This window comes from Syngnathoides biaculeatus, chromosome 4 (genome assembly GCF_019802595.1).
Source record: "Syngnathoides biaculeatus isolate LvHL_M chromosome 4, ASM1980259v1, whole genome shotgun sequence".
Classification (NCBI taxonomy): domain Eukaryota; kingdom Metazoa; phylum Chordata; class Actinopteri; order Syngnathiformes; family Syngnathidae; genus Syngnathoides; species Syngnathoides biaculeatus.
Window position 1 is genome coordinate 24,349,992 of NC_084643.1, and position 16,026 is coordinate 24,366,017.

Below are 16,026 nucleotides of genomic sequence, written 5' to 3' on the forward strand. Positions count from 1 at the left end.
GTCCAGAATTAAAATCTGTAGTGCATACATTTTACTTGGTAGTAGAAACTAAATATAAGAACCCCTAAAAATAACAATTACCTGAAAGAGGCTGCATTGAAAGCCTGGAAAAGCATGACAAAAGAAGAAGGCAACATGGGGATTGACATGCAGGAAACTACTTACCAGTAAGTATCACAATACTTACAGATAAAACATTTATAAAAAAAGACACTGTCCTAATTAAATATATGCATGCCTTTATGAATTGGCAGCATCATAATGTGATTAAATCGCAGACATTCAGACAAGGTCAGTCAGACATTAATTTCAATTAGTTTAAGTGTTGTAAATTCGCAAATGAAATCTAACAACACTGTCACAATAAATTATTAAGTTAATAAGTTAATTTCTGAGGGCTCTGATTATTAGCTCCACTACATTGAGCAATGATTAATTTCCTTAGTGTGTATTGAAATGATTTGATGCATTATCTGTCTCTATGCTGTTTACACACGTACACACACACACTCATCTCTCTCTCTCTCTCTCTCGATCTCTCTCTCTCTCTCTCTCGAGAGAGAGAGAGAGAGATCTCTCTCTCTCTCTCGAGCTCTCTCTCTCTCTCTCTCTCTCTCGTCTCTCTCTCTCTCTCTCTCTCTCTCTCTCTCTCTCTCTATATATATATATATATTATATATATATATATATATATATAATGGCACAGTGGAGCAGCTGTAGAGTGTAGAGAGAACCTAACCTAACCCCGCCAGTGGTCCCACTACTTATGAAATTAATCCATTCCGGAAGTCATTTCCAAACGTGAAACTTTTGTAAGTAGAAATACATTTTACTTGTAAATAGCCTAATCCGTTCAATCCCGGCCCCCGCCTGTGTGGAGTTTGCATGTTCACCTCGTGCCTGCGTGGGTTTTCTCTGGGAACTGCGGCTTCCTCCCACATCCCAAAAACATGTCACATTAATTGGGGACTCTAAATTGCCCCTAGGTATGATTGTGAATGCGACTACTGGCTGTCTACATGTGCCCTGTGGTTGGCTGAAAACCAGTTCAGGATGTACCCTGCCTCCTGCCCAATGACAGCTGGGATTGGCTCAAGCACTCCCGCGACCCTTGTGAGGACAAGCGGCTCAGAAAATGGATGGATAGATATATAAACACACAGATTGACAGATGCAGTTTATTGCACTTACTGTACATTTCACTGGAAGCATTAAGAAACCTGGAGAAAATATCTAAATTGTGTTCACAAGCCAAGGACCAAAATTGAATTAAGAATAGAGCGAACTCTCCAAGGGGCAATAAATGAATGTTGGCAATTTGATGAACTATTTAACCTTTCATTCATTTGTAAGTGCAAGCATCTGTCACTCCATTGTAATCTGCTACACCCAAAACAAATAACTAATTTGGGAATGATGTAAACCAATTATTCAGCTTGTTACAACAAAAAGTTAACATCACATATTAGATATTACTCTATTTAAAAAGAGGAAGGATCTTTTCAAATGCCCATTGACACGTGATTTGCTTGGTTTGTAAAAGACAATTCATCATTCGACATTTTTGCATTATTAATGAAAAAGTACATAGGTATCTTACCAGTGATAAGCTCTCGAACCTCCATGTCTTTGGTCTTCCTCAGTAGGCGGATGAGGGCAGGAATACCATCACAATTTTTGATTGCCACCTTATTGTCATTGTCCTTGCCATAGGAGATGTTGCGTAAGGCACCGCAGGCCTTGCGGTGGACCTCAGACTTGGGGTGGTCCAGAAGCCCCACCAGGACAGGAATTCCCTTCAGCTGACGCACATCCTTTTTGATTTTATCGTTTTCATAACACAAGTGCTGCAAATAGGCAGCGGCATTGGACTTGACAGGGTCAATGGGGTGGCCCAACATGGCAATGACCTCTGGAAGATCTGGGTCACGCCAGCGTGGATCCTTACGAATACTGTCAATTGAAGGTGAACGTCGACCACCCATATGATCCAGACTGGCCATACTCCCTCGCTCTGGCTGGGCCAGTGGTGCAGAATATATGCCATGGATGTACGGGTGGCGTTCATCTATCAGCTCTGTATCAATGGGTTCATCTGGGTATCCTCTGGAAAATGCAGAGAGAAAGGACAATGATCATCAGAGGGATGGGAAGGATACAGAGTAATACTGTATATCTGACACCAGAATTAGTGTGGCGGCAGAAGAAAGAAACTGAGACCAGTGACTAACGAGGGGGTGAAAGTAAGGTGAAATAATGTGGGTGTTAGGAAGGTTTCGTGTGCATTGAGAGAAACAGACAGAACAGTTTGAAATTAGTTGGTTTTAAAAGGAAAATAGAAAAGTATAATGGGAATAAATGGTTAGCACATATGATTGTGAATCCTTTACTCTTCGGTTAAAAGAGTATGAAATGTATAAAATATTTCCCCCCTCCCATTGCTAGTACAAAGGACGAATGAAAATAGTATGCTAACATGAATGTCGGTCCATTGTCAAGTGAACACAAAAACAGTCTCTTAGTGTTAGTAGTATTTATAGAACTAAGAATAAGATTCATCAAATTGAATTTGTATTCTTATCAAGTTTCTCTTTTCCCTTTTCTCTTGCTATTAACAGAGTTGAAGGGATTTGATTTCTTTGGCTGAAGAAACTAAGGCTACTGTCCTCCAGGAATCATTATAAAGCACAGACTGGCATGCAAAAGAATTACAGCATTTTTAATCAATACATCTCTCAGGCTTACACTGCTAGTGTTAGCTTCATTACCATTAATATCCTAAAGGCAAGGGAACTAATAACTGCATGATGTCGGTGAAAGTAGTCTTCTGGGTGAAGAATAAGGGAGTTTTCAATGAAGGTTCATTGATGGGTCCCTTCAACGAAGCACACCATTTTCTAGCGTTCTTGTATGGCAATCACACTGACTCCACATAGCAACAATAAACGGGTCCATTTCCATCTTTAAGGAAATGTGCAGACATTTTTATCTGCTGCCTAGCATTTCAATTTTGAGGCTCTTAAATAATAGTGTATTTGAATTGCTGCAACAAGTTCAAGGATGAAAGTGGATGATGTATTTAGCACAATGTGTCACGGCATTTAAATGCACCTGAAAGAAAATGTACTGGCATGCGAAACTTTTAGAGTTGCTTTGAAATGGAATGTGAGCTTCATCAAAGTCACAAAGTAGAGTTATCAGGAGGAATCTTGTTTGATGCGTGTCCCGTGTCCGAGATGCACAAAAAATAGCAGGGCAAATTAACACATTTTGTGTGCATAGTCACGTGGTTGAAGACCTCCCGTGTGTGTGTGCGTGTATGTGTGTTGGGGGAGAACTTTCACATGCAGCAAATCAAAAGTATGAGCCTTTGGTGCTAGTTAATCAGACACAGAGTAGGACGGGTTATCGTTCCATACAATGGACACCAGAGTATTTTCTGGACTCGATAAACTTTCAGTGTTATGTTAACACCCACCGTGTCACTTGTGTCACGTTTGTTCCATATATGCACATGACTGGGACAAAAGCAAAGTTAACTTTATTTATTTATGTATTTTGTTGTTTGTTTATTACATTCACTAGCCTGCGAGTCTACGAGCTAGCAGATCTGTGGGCTGGAGCTAAATAGGTTAGTTGGTCGCTGACATTGCTAAAACAGCACTCGGAACTGTGTGTGTTTGAGTGTTCCCTACATAACACATGCAGAGATATGGGAAAGTTAACTGTTGATAAACCATAAGCACAGCGGCACAAGGTATCAATATGATGTTGACTATGATGTTGACTTCAGCAAACCAATTTTCAGCGTTATTGGCTTGACAGGTAAAGGTCTCACATCACAATTCATATCACAGTTCCAAAGGGCAGGCCTGATTTTGTTATTTTATTTTTTCATCCTGTATTTAACCTTTTGACTGGTTGACACATCTTGAGCAGTCACTGAATCCAAAGGTTCATATAAACACCTAAACATATCACTGTTTGTGTAACAGCTGAAGAAAACTTTGTGACATGTGACTTACAGTGCTGTAAAAAGTATTATCATTAATCATCCATCCATTTTCTGAGCCAATTTTCCTCACAAGGGTCCGAGGAGTGCTGGAGCCCATCCCAGCTGTCAACGGGCAGGAGGCGGGGTACACCCTGAACTGGTTGCCAGCCAATCCCAGGGCACATGGGGATAGACAACAGTCCCATTCACAATCACACCGACGGGGCAATTTAGTCTCCAATGAATGCATGTTTTGGGGATGGGGGAGTAAACCGGAGTGCCTGGAGAAAACCCACCCAGGCACGGGGAGAACATGCGAACACCACACAGGCAGGCTGGGATTTTAACCCCAGTCCTCAGAATTGTGAGGCCAACACTCTTACCAGTTGCCCCAATGTTCCACCGAAAACTATTATACATTATTATACTGTTATGTTATATTTGTATGATATTTACATTTGTTCGACGATCTTAGAGACTAAAGTGGGGAAACGAAGCAAAAAAAAAGGTGTTTTATTACACACTTGGCCAAATAAAGCTGATTCTGATTCTTATCCCACAGTTTGAGACTGTAATTATATAATCCATTGACTGTTTTCAGCATTTTGTATATCTTTGATGTGTGATGGTTTTGTTATGTGACAAAATGTTGGCCAACGGTCGTGGTTGGCACATAATTCCAGTGAGATCACAAGCTTCAATGAATTTGTTAGTTATGCGTTTTCATACTTCTTCCCTGGCATGCTGGGAAAAAAGAAGTAAGACCTCCATGTGTCATCTTGCTGAAAATCTGTATTCCTCTAGATGATATTTCTCTCGGGAGTCCCACAGTAACACACCAGCTTCTATGGTTACACTGCTGCGGGAATTGATACGATGCAAATTGGTTGACCAATGAAACACAATAGTATATCCTCAATTTAGCTCAATGGAAAAAAGGAATTACCAGATAATGAGGGTAAAACTAATACAAGTCAGTTCAAATGCATCCAAAAGGAACCAAAAAAAAAAGAATGACGAATAAATTTGTGGACAAATTTGGGTATCACATCCAATGTTAAAATGCAGCACTCTTTGATCGATAAGGGCATGTTGTGTATGGTTGAATTTTGTCATATAATGCATTTTATGTCATCGTATCAAAGACACGAGATTCTATTATGGATTAAAAAAAAAAACAATGACAAAACCTTTTACATGTAGGTTGAAAAAAAAAACTCAGAGAGCACAAATAGAAGGGTAGCCACAGGAGGGGCCAGTAATACTTGATTCAAATTACTGCAATGCATCATTTAAAAGCCTACAACTCTGTGGGTTGGCTACTTAGAAAACACCTTCCAATACATCCTGCCACTAAGAGTTTCCTGAGGAACCACACTTCCACTGTCAGAGGTCATAAAAAAAATATTAGTTTTTATTTCTTTGATGTTATTTCAGAAAGATAATACACAAAACATTCTCAGGATCCTCACGAATTAACCATGATTCACTCGAGTCTTTTGAGCACACAATATCGCTCGCCGCCGTTTTCAACTTCGTTTCCCCATATTTTAAACATAGATGAGATGAACAGTTCCACAGCTCTCAGTTTTACCAAGATCTTGGATGAAATGACCGGGCTTTTGGTAAAGCAGACATCATGCGGCTGAGTGATGGGAATGTCAGGATTTGCATTTAAATTGGCGCCACTGTGTGTACACAGGGGTGTATTCAGCAGGATGTGAAAGGGCTGTGGGCTTTTGGCTCTAGAATGATTACAGTAGATCATTCTCTTCATGTTGATAAGGCTGTTAAATAGGTTATTTGTGTCTGGACTCGTCAACAGATGCATGAGTGATCTTCTTCAAGTGGCAATTTACAGGCAAAATGGATAAACACGGTTCCAAATTATTAGCATACGATATAGAAACTAAGTTAAATAAATGTGCATGCTTTGTGGGATCTGTTGTTTCTCATCTCTGTTGAGTTTATTATACATATTAAGCACAGACTGGGTTCATAATTATTTTCCCAGCTGAGCCTAATGAAACCAACTTTATTTAAAGCTAACTGTTTTCAATGAAGAGTCACTGATAGTGTAGCGGTACACACACCTGCCTTTGGTGTGAGCAGCGTGGGATTGATTCCCACTCAGTGATGATGTTGGTATCTGCCCTGCGACTGACTGCTGACCAGTTCAGAGTGTAGTCTGCCTTTTGCTCAAAGGTAGCTGGGATAGACTCTATTTCCTGTGACTCTTGTGAGGTTAAGTGGCTTGGATAATGGATGGATGGGTGTTTTCAACTACATGCTTGGGAGATATGATCTCTTTCGAATTGAGTAACATAATAAGAATAACACAATAAGTAAGTGACACAATAAGATACATTTGATAATCATTCCCAGATTTATGTATTTTTACAAATAGTAATTTCAAAATAGGCCGCCATTGTTTTTTAATCACAGTGCATTCTTGGTAGTGACGTTAAATATCCAGAATGTGCCTGACGCCTGCTGTAGTTTTTAGGAGTAGAAGCCCCTGGCAGCACCGAATGCTGTTCATTTCAGGTTGAGCCGGAGGGTGATCAGGCAAATAAGGAAAGGAAGAAACAAGAAATGAGGATGAAGATGACTAGTGCAAAGAAACTCGAGTTGGTCATCTTTAGTTGTGTACTGTATTTTTAGCGACTGCTCGCCAATGATGGGCTGTTCGGTCCTTGTATGAACAATGTCAGAATTTGGTCCGCAGTAAGTCGGACTCATTTCTGGTGAGGGTTGGACTCCGCCAAGGCTGCTCTTTATCACTGATTCTGTTCATAGCTGTTATGGACAGAATTTTTAGGCGCAGTCAAGGCAGAGAGGAGTCCAGATTCATGGCCTCAGTGTTGCATCTCTACTTTTTTTCAGAAGATGTGGTTCTGTTGGCTTCATCAAGCCGTGATCTACTACTCTCACTAGATAACCAAACCAAACTCTCTGAATGCTTACTTTTTCTATTGCATTTCGTCCTGATTTTAAATTGCATCCCAAAGCGACACAGTGTCGCCTTTTTAATTCTTTTCACTGAAGTTAAATTGTTTTCAAGTGGCTAGTTTAGCTCTGCAGAGAGTAAGAACGTAACAATTTTACAACATTCCTTCTACATTAAACTTTCCGAGAATTCTTTGCAGATGCTAAACATGGCAGCAACAGTGTATCAAATTATGGTAAAAAACAAATTTGTTTTTATGAATTTATTGAAATTATTTTTAACCATATACAACAGTATTTCATTCGTAGAGGTCAGTAGTTGTGAAATCAAATTTATTTGTCATCTCAATCAGAGTTTACTTCAAGGCAATTGCTCTACATAAAACCAAGTCACAGTTTTCATGCAGCAAGTGGGAAAGGGACCTTTCTGGTGATGAAAAGTGTGAACCAATAACCATTCACACTCACATTCACACCTACAGGCACTTTAGAGTCTTCAGTCAACCTACCACGTACGTTTTTGGAATGTGGGAGGAAACCGGAGTATCCGGAGAAAACATCTGTAGGCACGGGAGAATATGCAAACGCCACACAGGTCGGGCGGAGATTTGAACCCTGGTCCTCAGAACTGTGAGGCAGAAGTGCTAACCAACCTTTAACGTGCCACCAGGAGAGAGATTGTTGGAAAGAAAGTGTTTGATTTAGGAAGCAAACAGGTTTACTAAAAAATAAATAAATAAAAGGTACATTAAAGAAAGGGGAATGCATTATAAAAAAGAAAGCAACTGTTGAAAAACAACTGGTGAGCAGCAGGCAGCCATTTTAAGATGTGGGTGTTTTTTTAAATATATATCTAGAGTGAAGGCTTGCATGTGTCAAGCAGACCAGTAGAAGCTCATCCAGGCTCTGATCCCAAGTAGACTTGACTATTGTAATGGTCTTCTGACTGAGCTCCCTAAAAAGAGCATTAAACAGCTTCAGCCCGTTACGAATGCTGAAGCTCAGGTTCTTACCAGAACAAAGAGATAAGAGCATATAACTCCAATTCTAAAGTATTTACACTGGCTTGCAGTCAGCGTTAGAATTGATTTTAAAGTTCTGCTACTGGTCTATAAATCACTAAATGGTTTAGGCCCTGAATACATTAAAGAAATGCTAATGAAATACAAATACAGTAGGGGTCATATTGACTGACTCGGATCAAATAGTGGACTGCAGAATCCAAAACAAACAGCATGGTGAAGCAGCATTTAGCTATTATGCTGCACAGAAAATGGAATAAATTGGCAACAGAGTTACCATCAGACGCAAGTGTGTTTTCAAATCCAGACTAAAAAGTTTTTTTCTCATGCCTTTTAGAGTACTTCCACTTGTCAGTGATGTCTTGCAGTAAAAGCTGTTTTAAATAGTTAGCAAGTTTCTTTCGGCTTGTCCCTTTCGGGGTTGCCACAACGTGTCATCTCAGATGAACACACATATTTGTTTGTTTGTTTTTTTATGCCGGATGTCCTTTCTGACACAACCCTTCTCAGGAAGTGGAGGCCCCTGTGGGATACGAACCCAGCACCCCTAGTTTACCAAACCAATCCTTTAACCACTGAGCGATGGGGCCTCCTGAAAAGGCTGTCTATTTTTGTATTTGAATTGTTTTAATCATATAAGATGCATTGTGTGTGAAATCTGCTATAGAAATAAATGTGTTTGCTTTGCTTATTTTTTTCCTAGGAACCTCTCAATGCAAGATGCACCAAAGGCTTGCGGTCATGCATAAAGCTAAATTTTGGCGCCCCAAATTTAATCTCAGGAAAAGCAGAATTGGCAGTGTCTTCAGATATACAAAAGGACTAGGTTTCAATTCTCTGTATTTACTGTGATACATGCTCTGCTACCTAAGAGGTTTCAGTTGTATGGAGCTTGAGATGGTTAATGGAGGGCCACCACATCCGAAAAAGCCTGTACAGTCATAAAATGGTGGGTCCCGTGAGGGAGCCTTAAGCGGTACTACGTATTAATTCTCATGTAAGACAATGCACCATCCGATCCTATTGTGTACCTATAGTCCATCCTTAAAGGAAAGATTTATCTACTGTATGAGGGTTGACTAAACTGGATAGTTCTTTACAATCAATATAAATTGCTATATTGTTAGAGTTCATGTAGCTACAATGCAGTGTAGTGGGGCTAAGTTAACTCCGTAATTTAATAACAAATATATTAATCTTTAATGAATCACACCTTTGTGATGCTCCTATTAATTACTTTTGCCATCCAATGATAAAATAAAAAAAAAAACTGCCTATGACCCTTGGTATGTCTAGGGAAAGAAGAAGAACTTGAAAGGATAACAAATTGTGTAATGTTTTCATCTCTACGGTATTCGTGGGCATTTGAGGGATTTCGATAGTAAATCTTTTCCTTGGCCTACCAGTAGCTAATATGACAACAAATTAGCCAACCTGGAATATTTGTCTACTCCCCTCCCTACTTTCACCCAACTCTCTGCAGTACTGATTACTCACAATCACTAGTGGCCAATTTCATTATTCTGAATAGAAATAGAAAATTACCACATCAATTTTCTGAGCTGCTTATCCCCACAAGGGTTGCGGGAGTGCTGGAGCCTATCCCAGCTAACATTTGGTAAAAGGTGGACTACACCCTGAACTGGTCACCAGTCAGTCGCAGGGCACATACCAACACCATCACTAAGGGGGAATAAATCTCACGCTCACTCCACCAAAGCCAGCCCTGAGTACCACTACACCATCAGTGGCCTGACAGAAAACATTTTTTATTATTTACCAGATTCTTGAGGGTAAGATCAAACATGATAAACAGGAAGCAAAGTATCACACAGAGTATGCAGCTCTCTGAGGAAATCTTTAGACAGGATGCCGGAAGAGGTGGGGGGCACGGGTGGTGGTAAGGGTGAGGAAGAGGAGGAGGAGCTGGCAGGTGACTGATCACCTCCATAGGCCATCCCATAAAGACTACTTGACTAGAATTAGACAACCCAACTCTCAATTAAGAAATGTGTGAGTGGCCACGATCTGAAGATGCAGGTGGCCAGGTGCAGGTTGCCCAAGGAGAAATGAGCCATTGGAGATTGCCTTGTGGACATCCCAATAGTCTGACCCAGTTCAAAAACATCTATTTATCACACTGGCATGAGGACACACACAAATACATACACACGCGCACACACATACTGTATGTAGAACCATGGCTGTGGAAACACACACTGACTCACGTATAAAAGATGGGTGAGGGAAATTGCAGTGAGATTTAGTCACAGGCAGATAACTGGTGGGTCAGGGGAAAAAGCTAAAGGAGACTGTCACTTGTGTGAGCAGCATAGTCGAGGCAGAGATAAATGAAAAAGAATTGACCTGCCTTCCTTCTTTACTGAAAGGGTACAACTGATGCCTTTATGTAAGCTCTCAGTGGCCTTCTGAAAGGTAATTAAAAGTAAATGCTTTGACATCGGGAAATAATGTTCGGACCAAATTAAATAAAAAAATAAAAAATAAAAATGAAAAGATGATCGACTGTGATCATATCATCGGAATTGCAGCCGCATCTGGTGCACACAGGTGAAGTGAGGGGCGGAGCTGTCAACCAAACATCAGCTGGTGGCGAGCTGGCTCTGATGGTGGTGGAAGATGCCGGTTCAACCTGGCAGACCCAAACACATTGTGAGGGTGTGTTGAGAACGTCTTGTAGAATCCTGTCAGGAGGAACTTCAACTCCCACTTCCGACAGAACCTCACCCACATCCCAAGGGAGGCAGAGGAGATTGAGTTTGAGAGGACCACGGTCCGTGCCGCTAATGATGAAGCAGCCGACCGGAGCTGTGGCCGTAAGGTAGTCGGTGCATGTCGTGGCAGCAAGTATGCTCACATCTGGTCAGTGCCTCTCATCATGGGCAACTCCAGAAAGAAAAAAAGTCCGACTGGTTGTAGAGCCCAGATTGTGAAAAGGTAACTTTGACTATATCTAGATGGAACATCTCGACCTCAGACAAATGTGATCTCTTAATAACAAAAAGGTGACCTTCCATGTCCCTTGAGCCAATTTCTGTAGCAGGGGATCAGACCACCTTTAGTTGCCACCGAGCTCATTATGCACCCGACCCCTTTAGCTTCTCCCACGGGTGGTGAGCCTATAGGAAAGGGGACCCATGTTTACCTCTTAGGCCTGTGCCCAGCCTGGGCCTGCGGTTGTGGGTCTGTCCACTGGCGCTCGCCTTCAAGCCCCACAACTCCAGGCCTGGCTCCAGAGAGGTTGTCCCAGTGACCCACGTCAGGGGAAGATAAACTTACGTCCATTTATAGTCATCATCATATGAGGTTTATGAGTCATGCTTTGTCAGGATCCTCAGTTAGGACATTTGCCATGGGAGACACTAGCCGGGGTATAAAGAACCAGGCAAATTATTGTTCCTCTGAGGATCGACGGGACAAGTAAACCCCCCCCTTCCACAATGAGGGGGCGGCTCAGGTAAGGGTTGGTCACTGTCATTTCAGAAAATCACACTTCACAAAGATAGGATATTGGAAGTGTAAGCAGAGTATTCAGTGCTTAATCGGCCATCTTCAGGATTTCACTGCCTCATTTGTGAGACTCTCACCGCTTATTATGCAGAGCAAGTTTGTTGTATGACAATCACCTGTAGGAACAAAACCATATTTAAAGTAGGTCTGGTGATATTGCCAGTTTCACCCTTCTTCCCTAGTAGTTGTAGGTTCTTTTTTTTTTTTACATCATTTGACTTTTTCCATTTTCCAAGGAAGACCTTTTTTTTCATTATTGCTTTTTTTTTAACATTTTTGCTAACTTGTGGGCTTACTTTTTTTAAATCGAATGACCAAAAAAAACAGTTTGATGTGTGCAGAGGCACAGGCAGATGGACTAGGTTTTAAAGTTAAAACCTCTGACAAACTCTAATCATTAAGAAAATAGGTCTTTGTTCAATCTCTCTGTGGTTGGGGACCAGTGGACGAGACCACTAATTTCACCACTAAACCTTAATGATTCATTTTACCGAGAAATGTTGGAGAAGTACAGTATATGCTTCCAGATATATAGAAGTTTGGGGAACGCCATTGTCTGTTCCAGCATTACAGTACAGCAAAGGCCAAAACAAGGCCCATGATAAAATATGCAAGCCTGACCATAAGCCCATCAAACACCTTTAGGATGAACTAAAAATAAAAAAAACAGCTCGTCATTAGGCCTTCTCTCGGGTCAAATGTGCTATTGGATGAATAAAACATTTTCCACAGACACACACTTAACAACTTACAAGATAGCTGTAATAGCTGCAAGACGGGACAATGTTTATTTTTTGTTCATTTTTTTCCATTTTCACTTTTTGTAGATGCAGTGATCATACGGTCAAAAACCTTTGTCTACAATGGAAATAAAGAAAGTCTTTATCCTACTGTTGGAATGGCAGCAGCATTTTTTTTTTACTATTATTATTGATAAAATCATTTTGAGAGGGGGAAATAAACCCAAACAACTGACATAATGTGGGTGGACAAGTGTGCACACCTTCTTAAACTGGGGATGTCGCTGTGTTCAGAATGAACCAACCCGTAATGAGACACACACACTAAATCTTGAACCAAAAAGCAGAGGTTCGAGCAATTAAACTGATCTGGATTAAACACAAAGAGCATGAGATTGTGAGAAACAACAAATTAAATCAATGATGACAAATGATGTTAATGTGGTGTGTGTGCGTGCGTGTGCGTGTGTGTATGAATTTGAGTGTGCCCATTCACATTCAATTTCATTTTGGATAGAAGCCATCAGGGGCGGCACGATGGATCAGCTGGTAAAGCGTGGGTTTCTCCGGGTACTCCGGTTTCTTCCCAGATTCCAAAAAAATGCAACAGTAATTGGACACTCTAAATTGCCCCTAGGTGTGATTGTGAGTATGACTGTTTGTCTCCATGTACCCTGCGATTGGCAGGCAACCAGTTCAGGGTGTACCCCACCTCCTGCTCGTTGACAGTTGGGATAGGCTCCAGCACTCCCCGCGATCTTCGTGAGCGTAAGCGACGAAGAAAATGGATGGGTGGATGGATTGAACCCATCATATCCCTGCGCCTATTTAAAGTGCCTTAATCAACCCGAAAAAGTTTAGATGTTCTTGTAGGATTTTTAGGACTGCACATGTAATTAAACTTTAATCATGATTGTAATTTTGGCTGGCATGATAAAAGGTCAGAGAATAAAAATGTTGAACATTTTACGAACCTTATCTGCCATTATGAAGTGATTATCTACAGTAGCAGATTAACACCAGGTAAATTAATTGATAACTATCATTCAGGATGCACCTTCTGATTAGCGAGTAGTACGCTGTGTTTGTCAATTGGAATGTCGCTTTGGTTACCCCTTGGAGTGCACAGAGTATCGACCACAAGGTGTCTTGAATTCCGCGTATGTTCAATGAGCACGTTACACGGACACGTTTCTTTGAAAAAGTAATTAGTTATATTTACTAGTTATTTCTCCCAACTGAGTTACTAATTGAGTTACTCCACTCTAAAAGTAACTAGTTACCAGCAAAAGTAACTAGTGCATTACATCCCCCACCCACACGCACAAGCCAGATGCATAGAGCAGGACAGCAAAAAACAGGTACCCACACAGACGTTTGAATTTATTGCAACTCGTGTTTACAGTGAAGAGAAAATGTTAATGGATTTGTTAAATCCAACTCTTAACATGCATGGATTCCTCTCTCCAAACATCCACCAAGCCAACCCAGTCATGTCAATATTTTGTATCGTAGGAGAAACAGCTTCTCAAACTTGACGTCAGAAGTCAGACGTCAGAGAGTCTGTTCCTCTGTGGTTTGAAGACCAGCTTGCCCACACTTGACACGCACATTTTTACCTTTCACCTCAATGAGGTTAATGTAGTGTCTGAATCTCCATTTGGCAAGTGTCGTCTTTGTCATGATCCTGCCGCTTCAGCACGAGCTGTGCGGGTGTCCGCGCAGGTGCGCTGATTGGAAGGTGCACACCTGCGCCTCATGCAGCCTGATTATGCTATGGATTTATATGACCGCGATGACAACGGGGCCGGCGCGAGTTCGTATGATCTTCATGTCCCATTCGTGTGCTCCGGTATCCCTGATCGAACCTGTGTGTACCGACCTTCGTCCGTTCTCCGACCAACCTTGTAAGCCTGACTCCTTCGATACTTCTGCCTGCGTTGATTGTGCTCCCGTGTACCGACTCCTGCCTGCCCGCTCATCTGCTCTCCTCCCCCAACGTCCCAACTACCGCTGCTGCACCGGACTGCCTGCTCGATCCCCTACCTCTGCATATAATAAATGTGTCTCTTCTTGAACTACCTTGCGTCTTCCGAGTTCCTGCATTTGGGTCCTACTCTCGTTTCCGATGGGACGTGACAGTCTTCCCACCGGAGTCTGGATGAGTCCTCCTCACTCGCTATGTGCTGTAAACACCAACCCAGCTAATTTCTCTGATTGGGTGAAGGCGTAATCTTACTGTACCTTAGCCAATCATCATTGCCTAGGCGATTATCTCACCCTCCCCTTCCTTGTCACCCTGCAACACTCATGCACAAACTACAATGTTTTCCAGGCAATCCACCATACCCCCAGCAAGTAAAAAAGGGTCAATGCTTGTGTATAGATCACAGCTGTCTAACTCAAGGACCTGGGGCCAGATCCAGCCTGCCATGTCATTTTATGTGGCCTATGAAAACAAATAATGTACATCGACTTCCATGATTCTTGCTAAAATCTGTACCAACGTTTAAAATTTTCATATGCAATAACTAATAATGTTGAGGTATTGAAAAAACAGTCTTCCATCCATCCATTTTCCACGCTGCTTATCCTACTATCCAACATAGTTTATTACACGAAGCTTTTATTGCTCTCAGCAAGTTGCCGTAGAGGCGCGGTATTACAGTAAGACACTTGACAATCGTTGTAGCAGCTGCCTTGACTTGAATGTTTCAGATGGCCTGACCGCAAAGAAAAAACATTGGGAGGAAATAGAAAGGGAGATCACAACTGTCGGGCTCTTTGCAGTTTGTGACTGTGCATAATTGACCAATGGTCATGAAATGTTTGTGCTATCAGTCTAATGAAAATTGCGTTTTAGACATTAACTGTGTTTGCCTCCATTAAGTTACAATTCATGATTGTACTTTGTAATAGTAGATTTATTTAAGCCTTGGTAAGATTGAATTCTTTATTATTAGGTAATGTGGGGCTCTGTAAAGAACTTCGGGCACTGTGATAGTGTAGATAAAACGCTACATAAGTGCAGTCTATTTACTATTTACCATCATTTTATATTATTTAGTGCCATTTTGCACTGCAAACTACGGAGCCAGTAAAAAAAATATTTTAGCCCATAATAATAATAATTGATATTCATCAAAAATAATCCTGATTAAAAATAATTGTACAGCCCTAATGTTTTTTCTCACATGTATGTACTCATATTTTTCAGTACAAGACGTGGTCCTTCACAGAATCATCAGAATGTCATTGTTCAAAGGCATCAATCATAAAAGGGTACAAAATTTCTAAGGCATTAAATATGGGGTAGAATATGGTGAAGACAGTCATCAATGATCCATCCATCCATCCATCAATTTTTCAAAATGCTTATCAGGGTCAGGGTGCGCTAGCACCTATCTATCTCACTTAACTCTGGGTGACAAGAGGAGTACACCCTGAACTGGTCAGCAGGGTACATATAGACAAACAACTATTCACAGTCACATTCACTTAAGGGCAATTTAGAATTTTCAGTCAACATGCATGCAGCATGTTTTCGGGATGTGATGGGAAAACAGAGTACCTGGAGAAAACCCATGGAGGCACAGCAAGAACATGCAAAACTCCACAGTGGAGTTGGGATTTGAACCCAGGCCCTCAGAAGTGTCAGGCAGATATGCTAACCAGTCGTCAATAATACATACATACATACTAAAATATTTGACATTCTTGGGAACGAAAGTTGTCTTGCCCAATCCCTGACTGATCAATTAGTACACTCAGTAGAGCTTTGAAACGCGCC

At 41.2% G+C, this 16,026-nt stretch overlaps 1 protein-coding gene across 7 annotated transcripts in view; it reads right to left on the minus strand.

Annotated features, from left to right (window-relative positions):
- arvcfb (ARVCF delta catenin family member b) overlaps window positions 1–16,026 on the minus strand; it is a 240,004-nt gene that overhangs the window by 68,001 nt on the left and 155,977 nt on the right. For all 7 annotated transcript variants that reach the window (XM_061816537.1, XM_061816532.1, XM_061816533.1 and 4 more), the window contains one exon: window positions 1,601–2,106. In XM_061816537.1, the coding sequence (XP_061672521.1) occupies window positions 1,601–2,106 (506 nt within the window). The remainder of the gene's footprint in view (window positions 1–1,600; window positions 2,107–16,026) is intronic.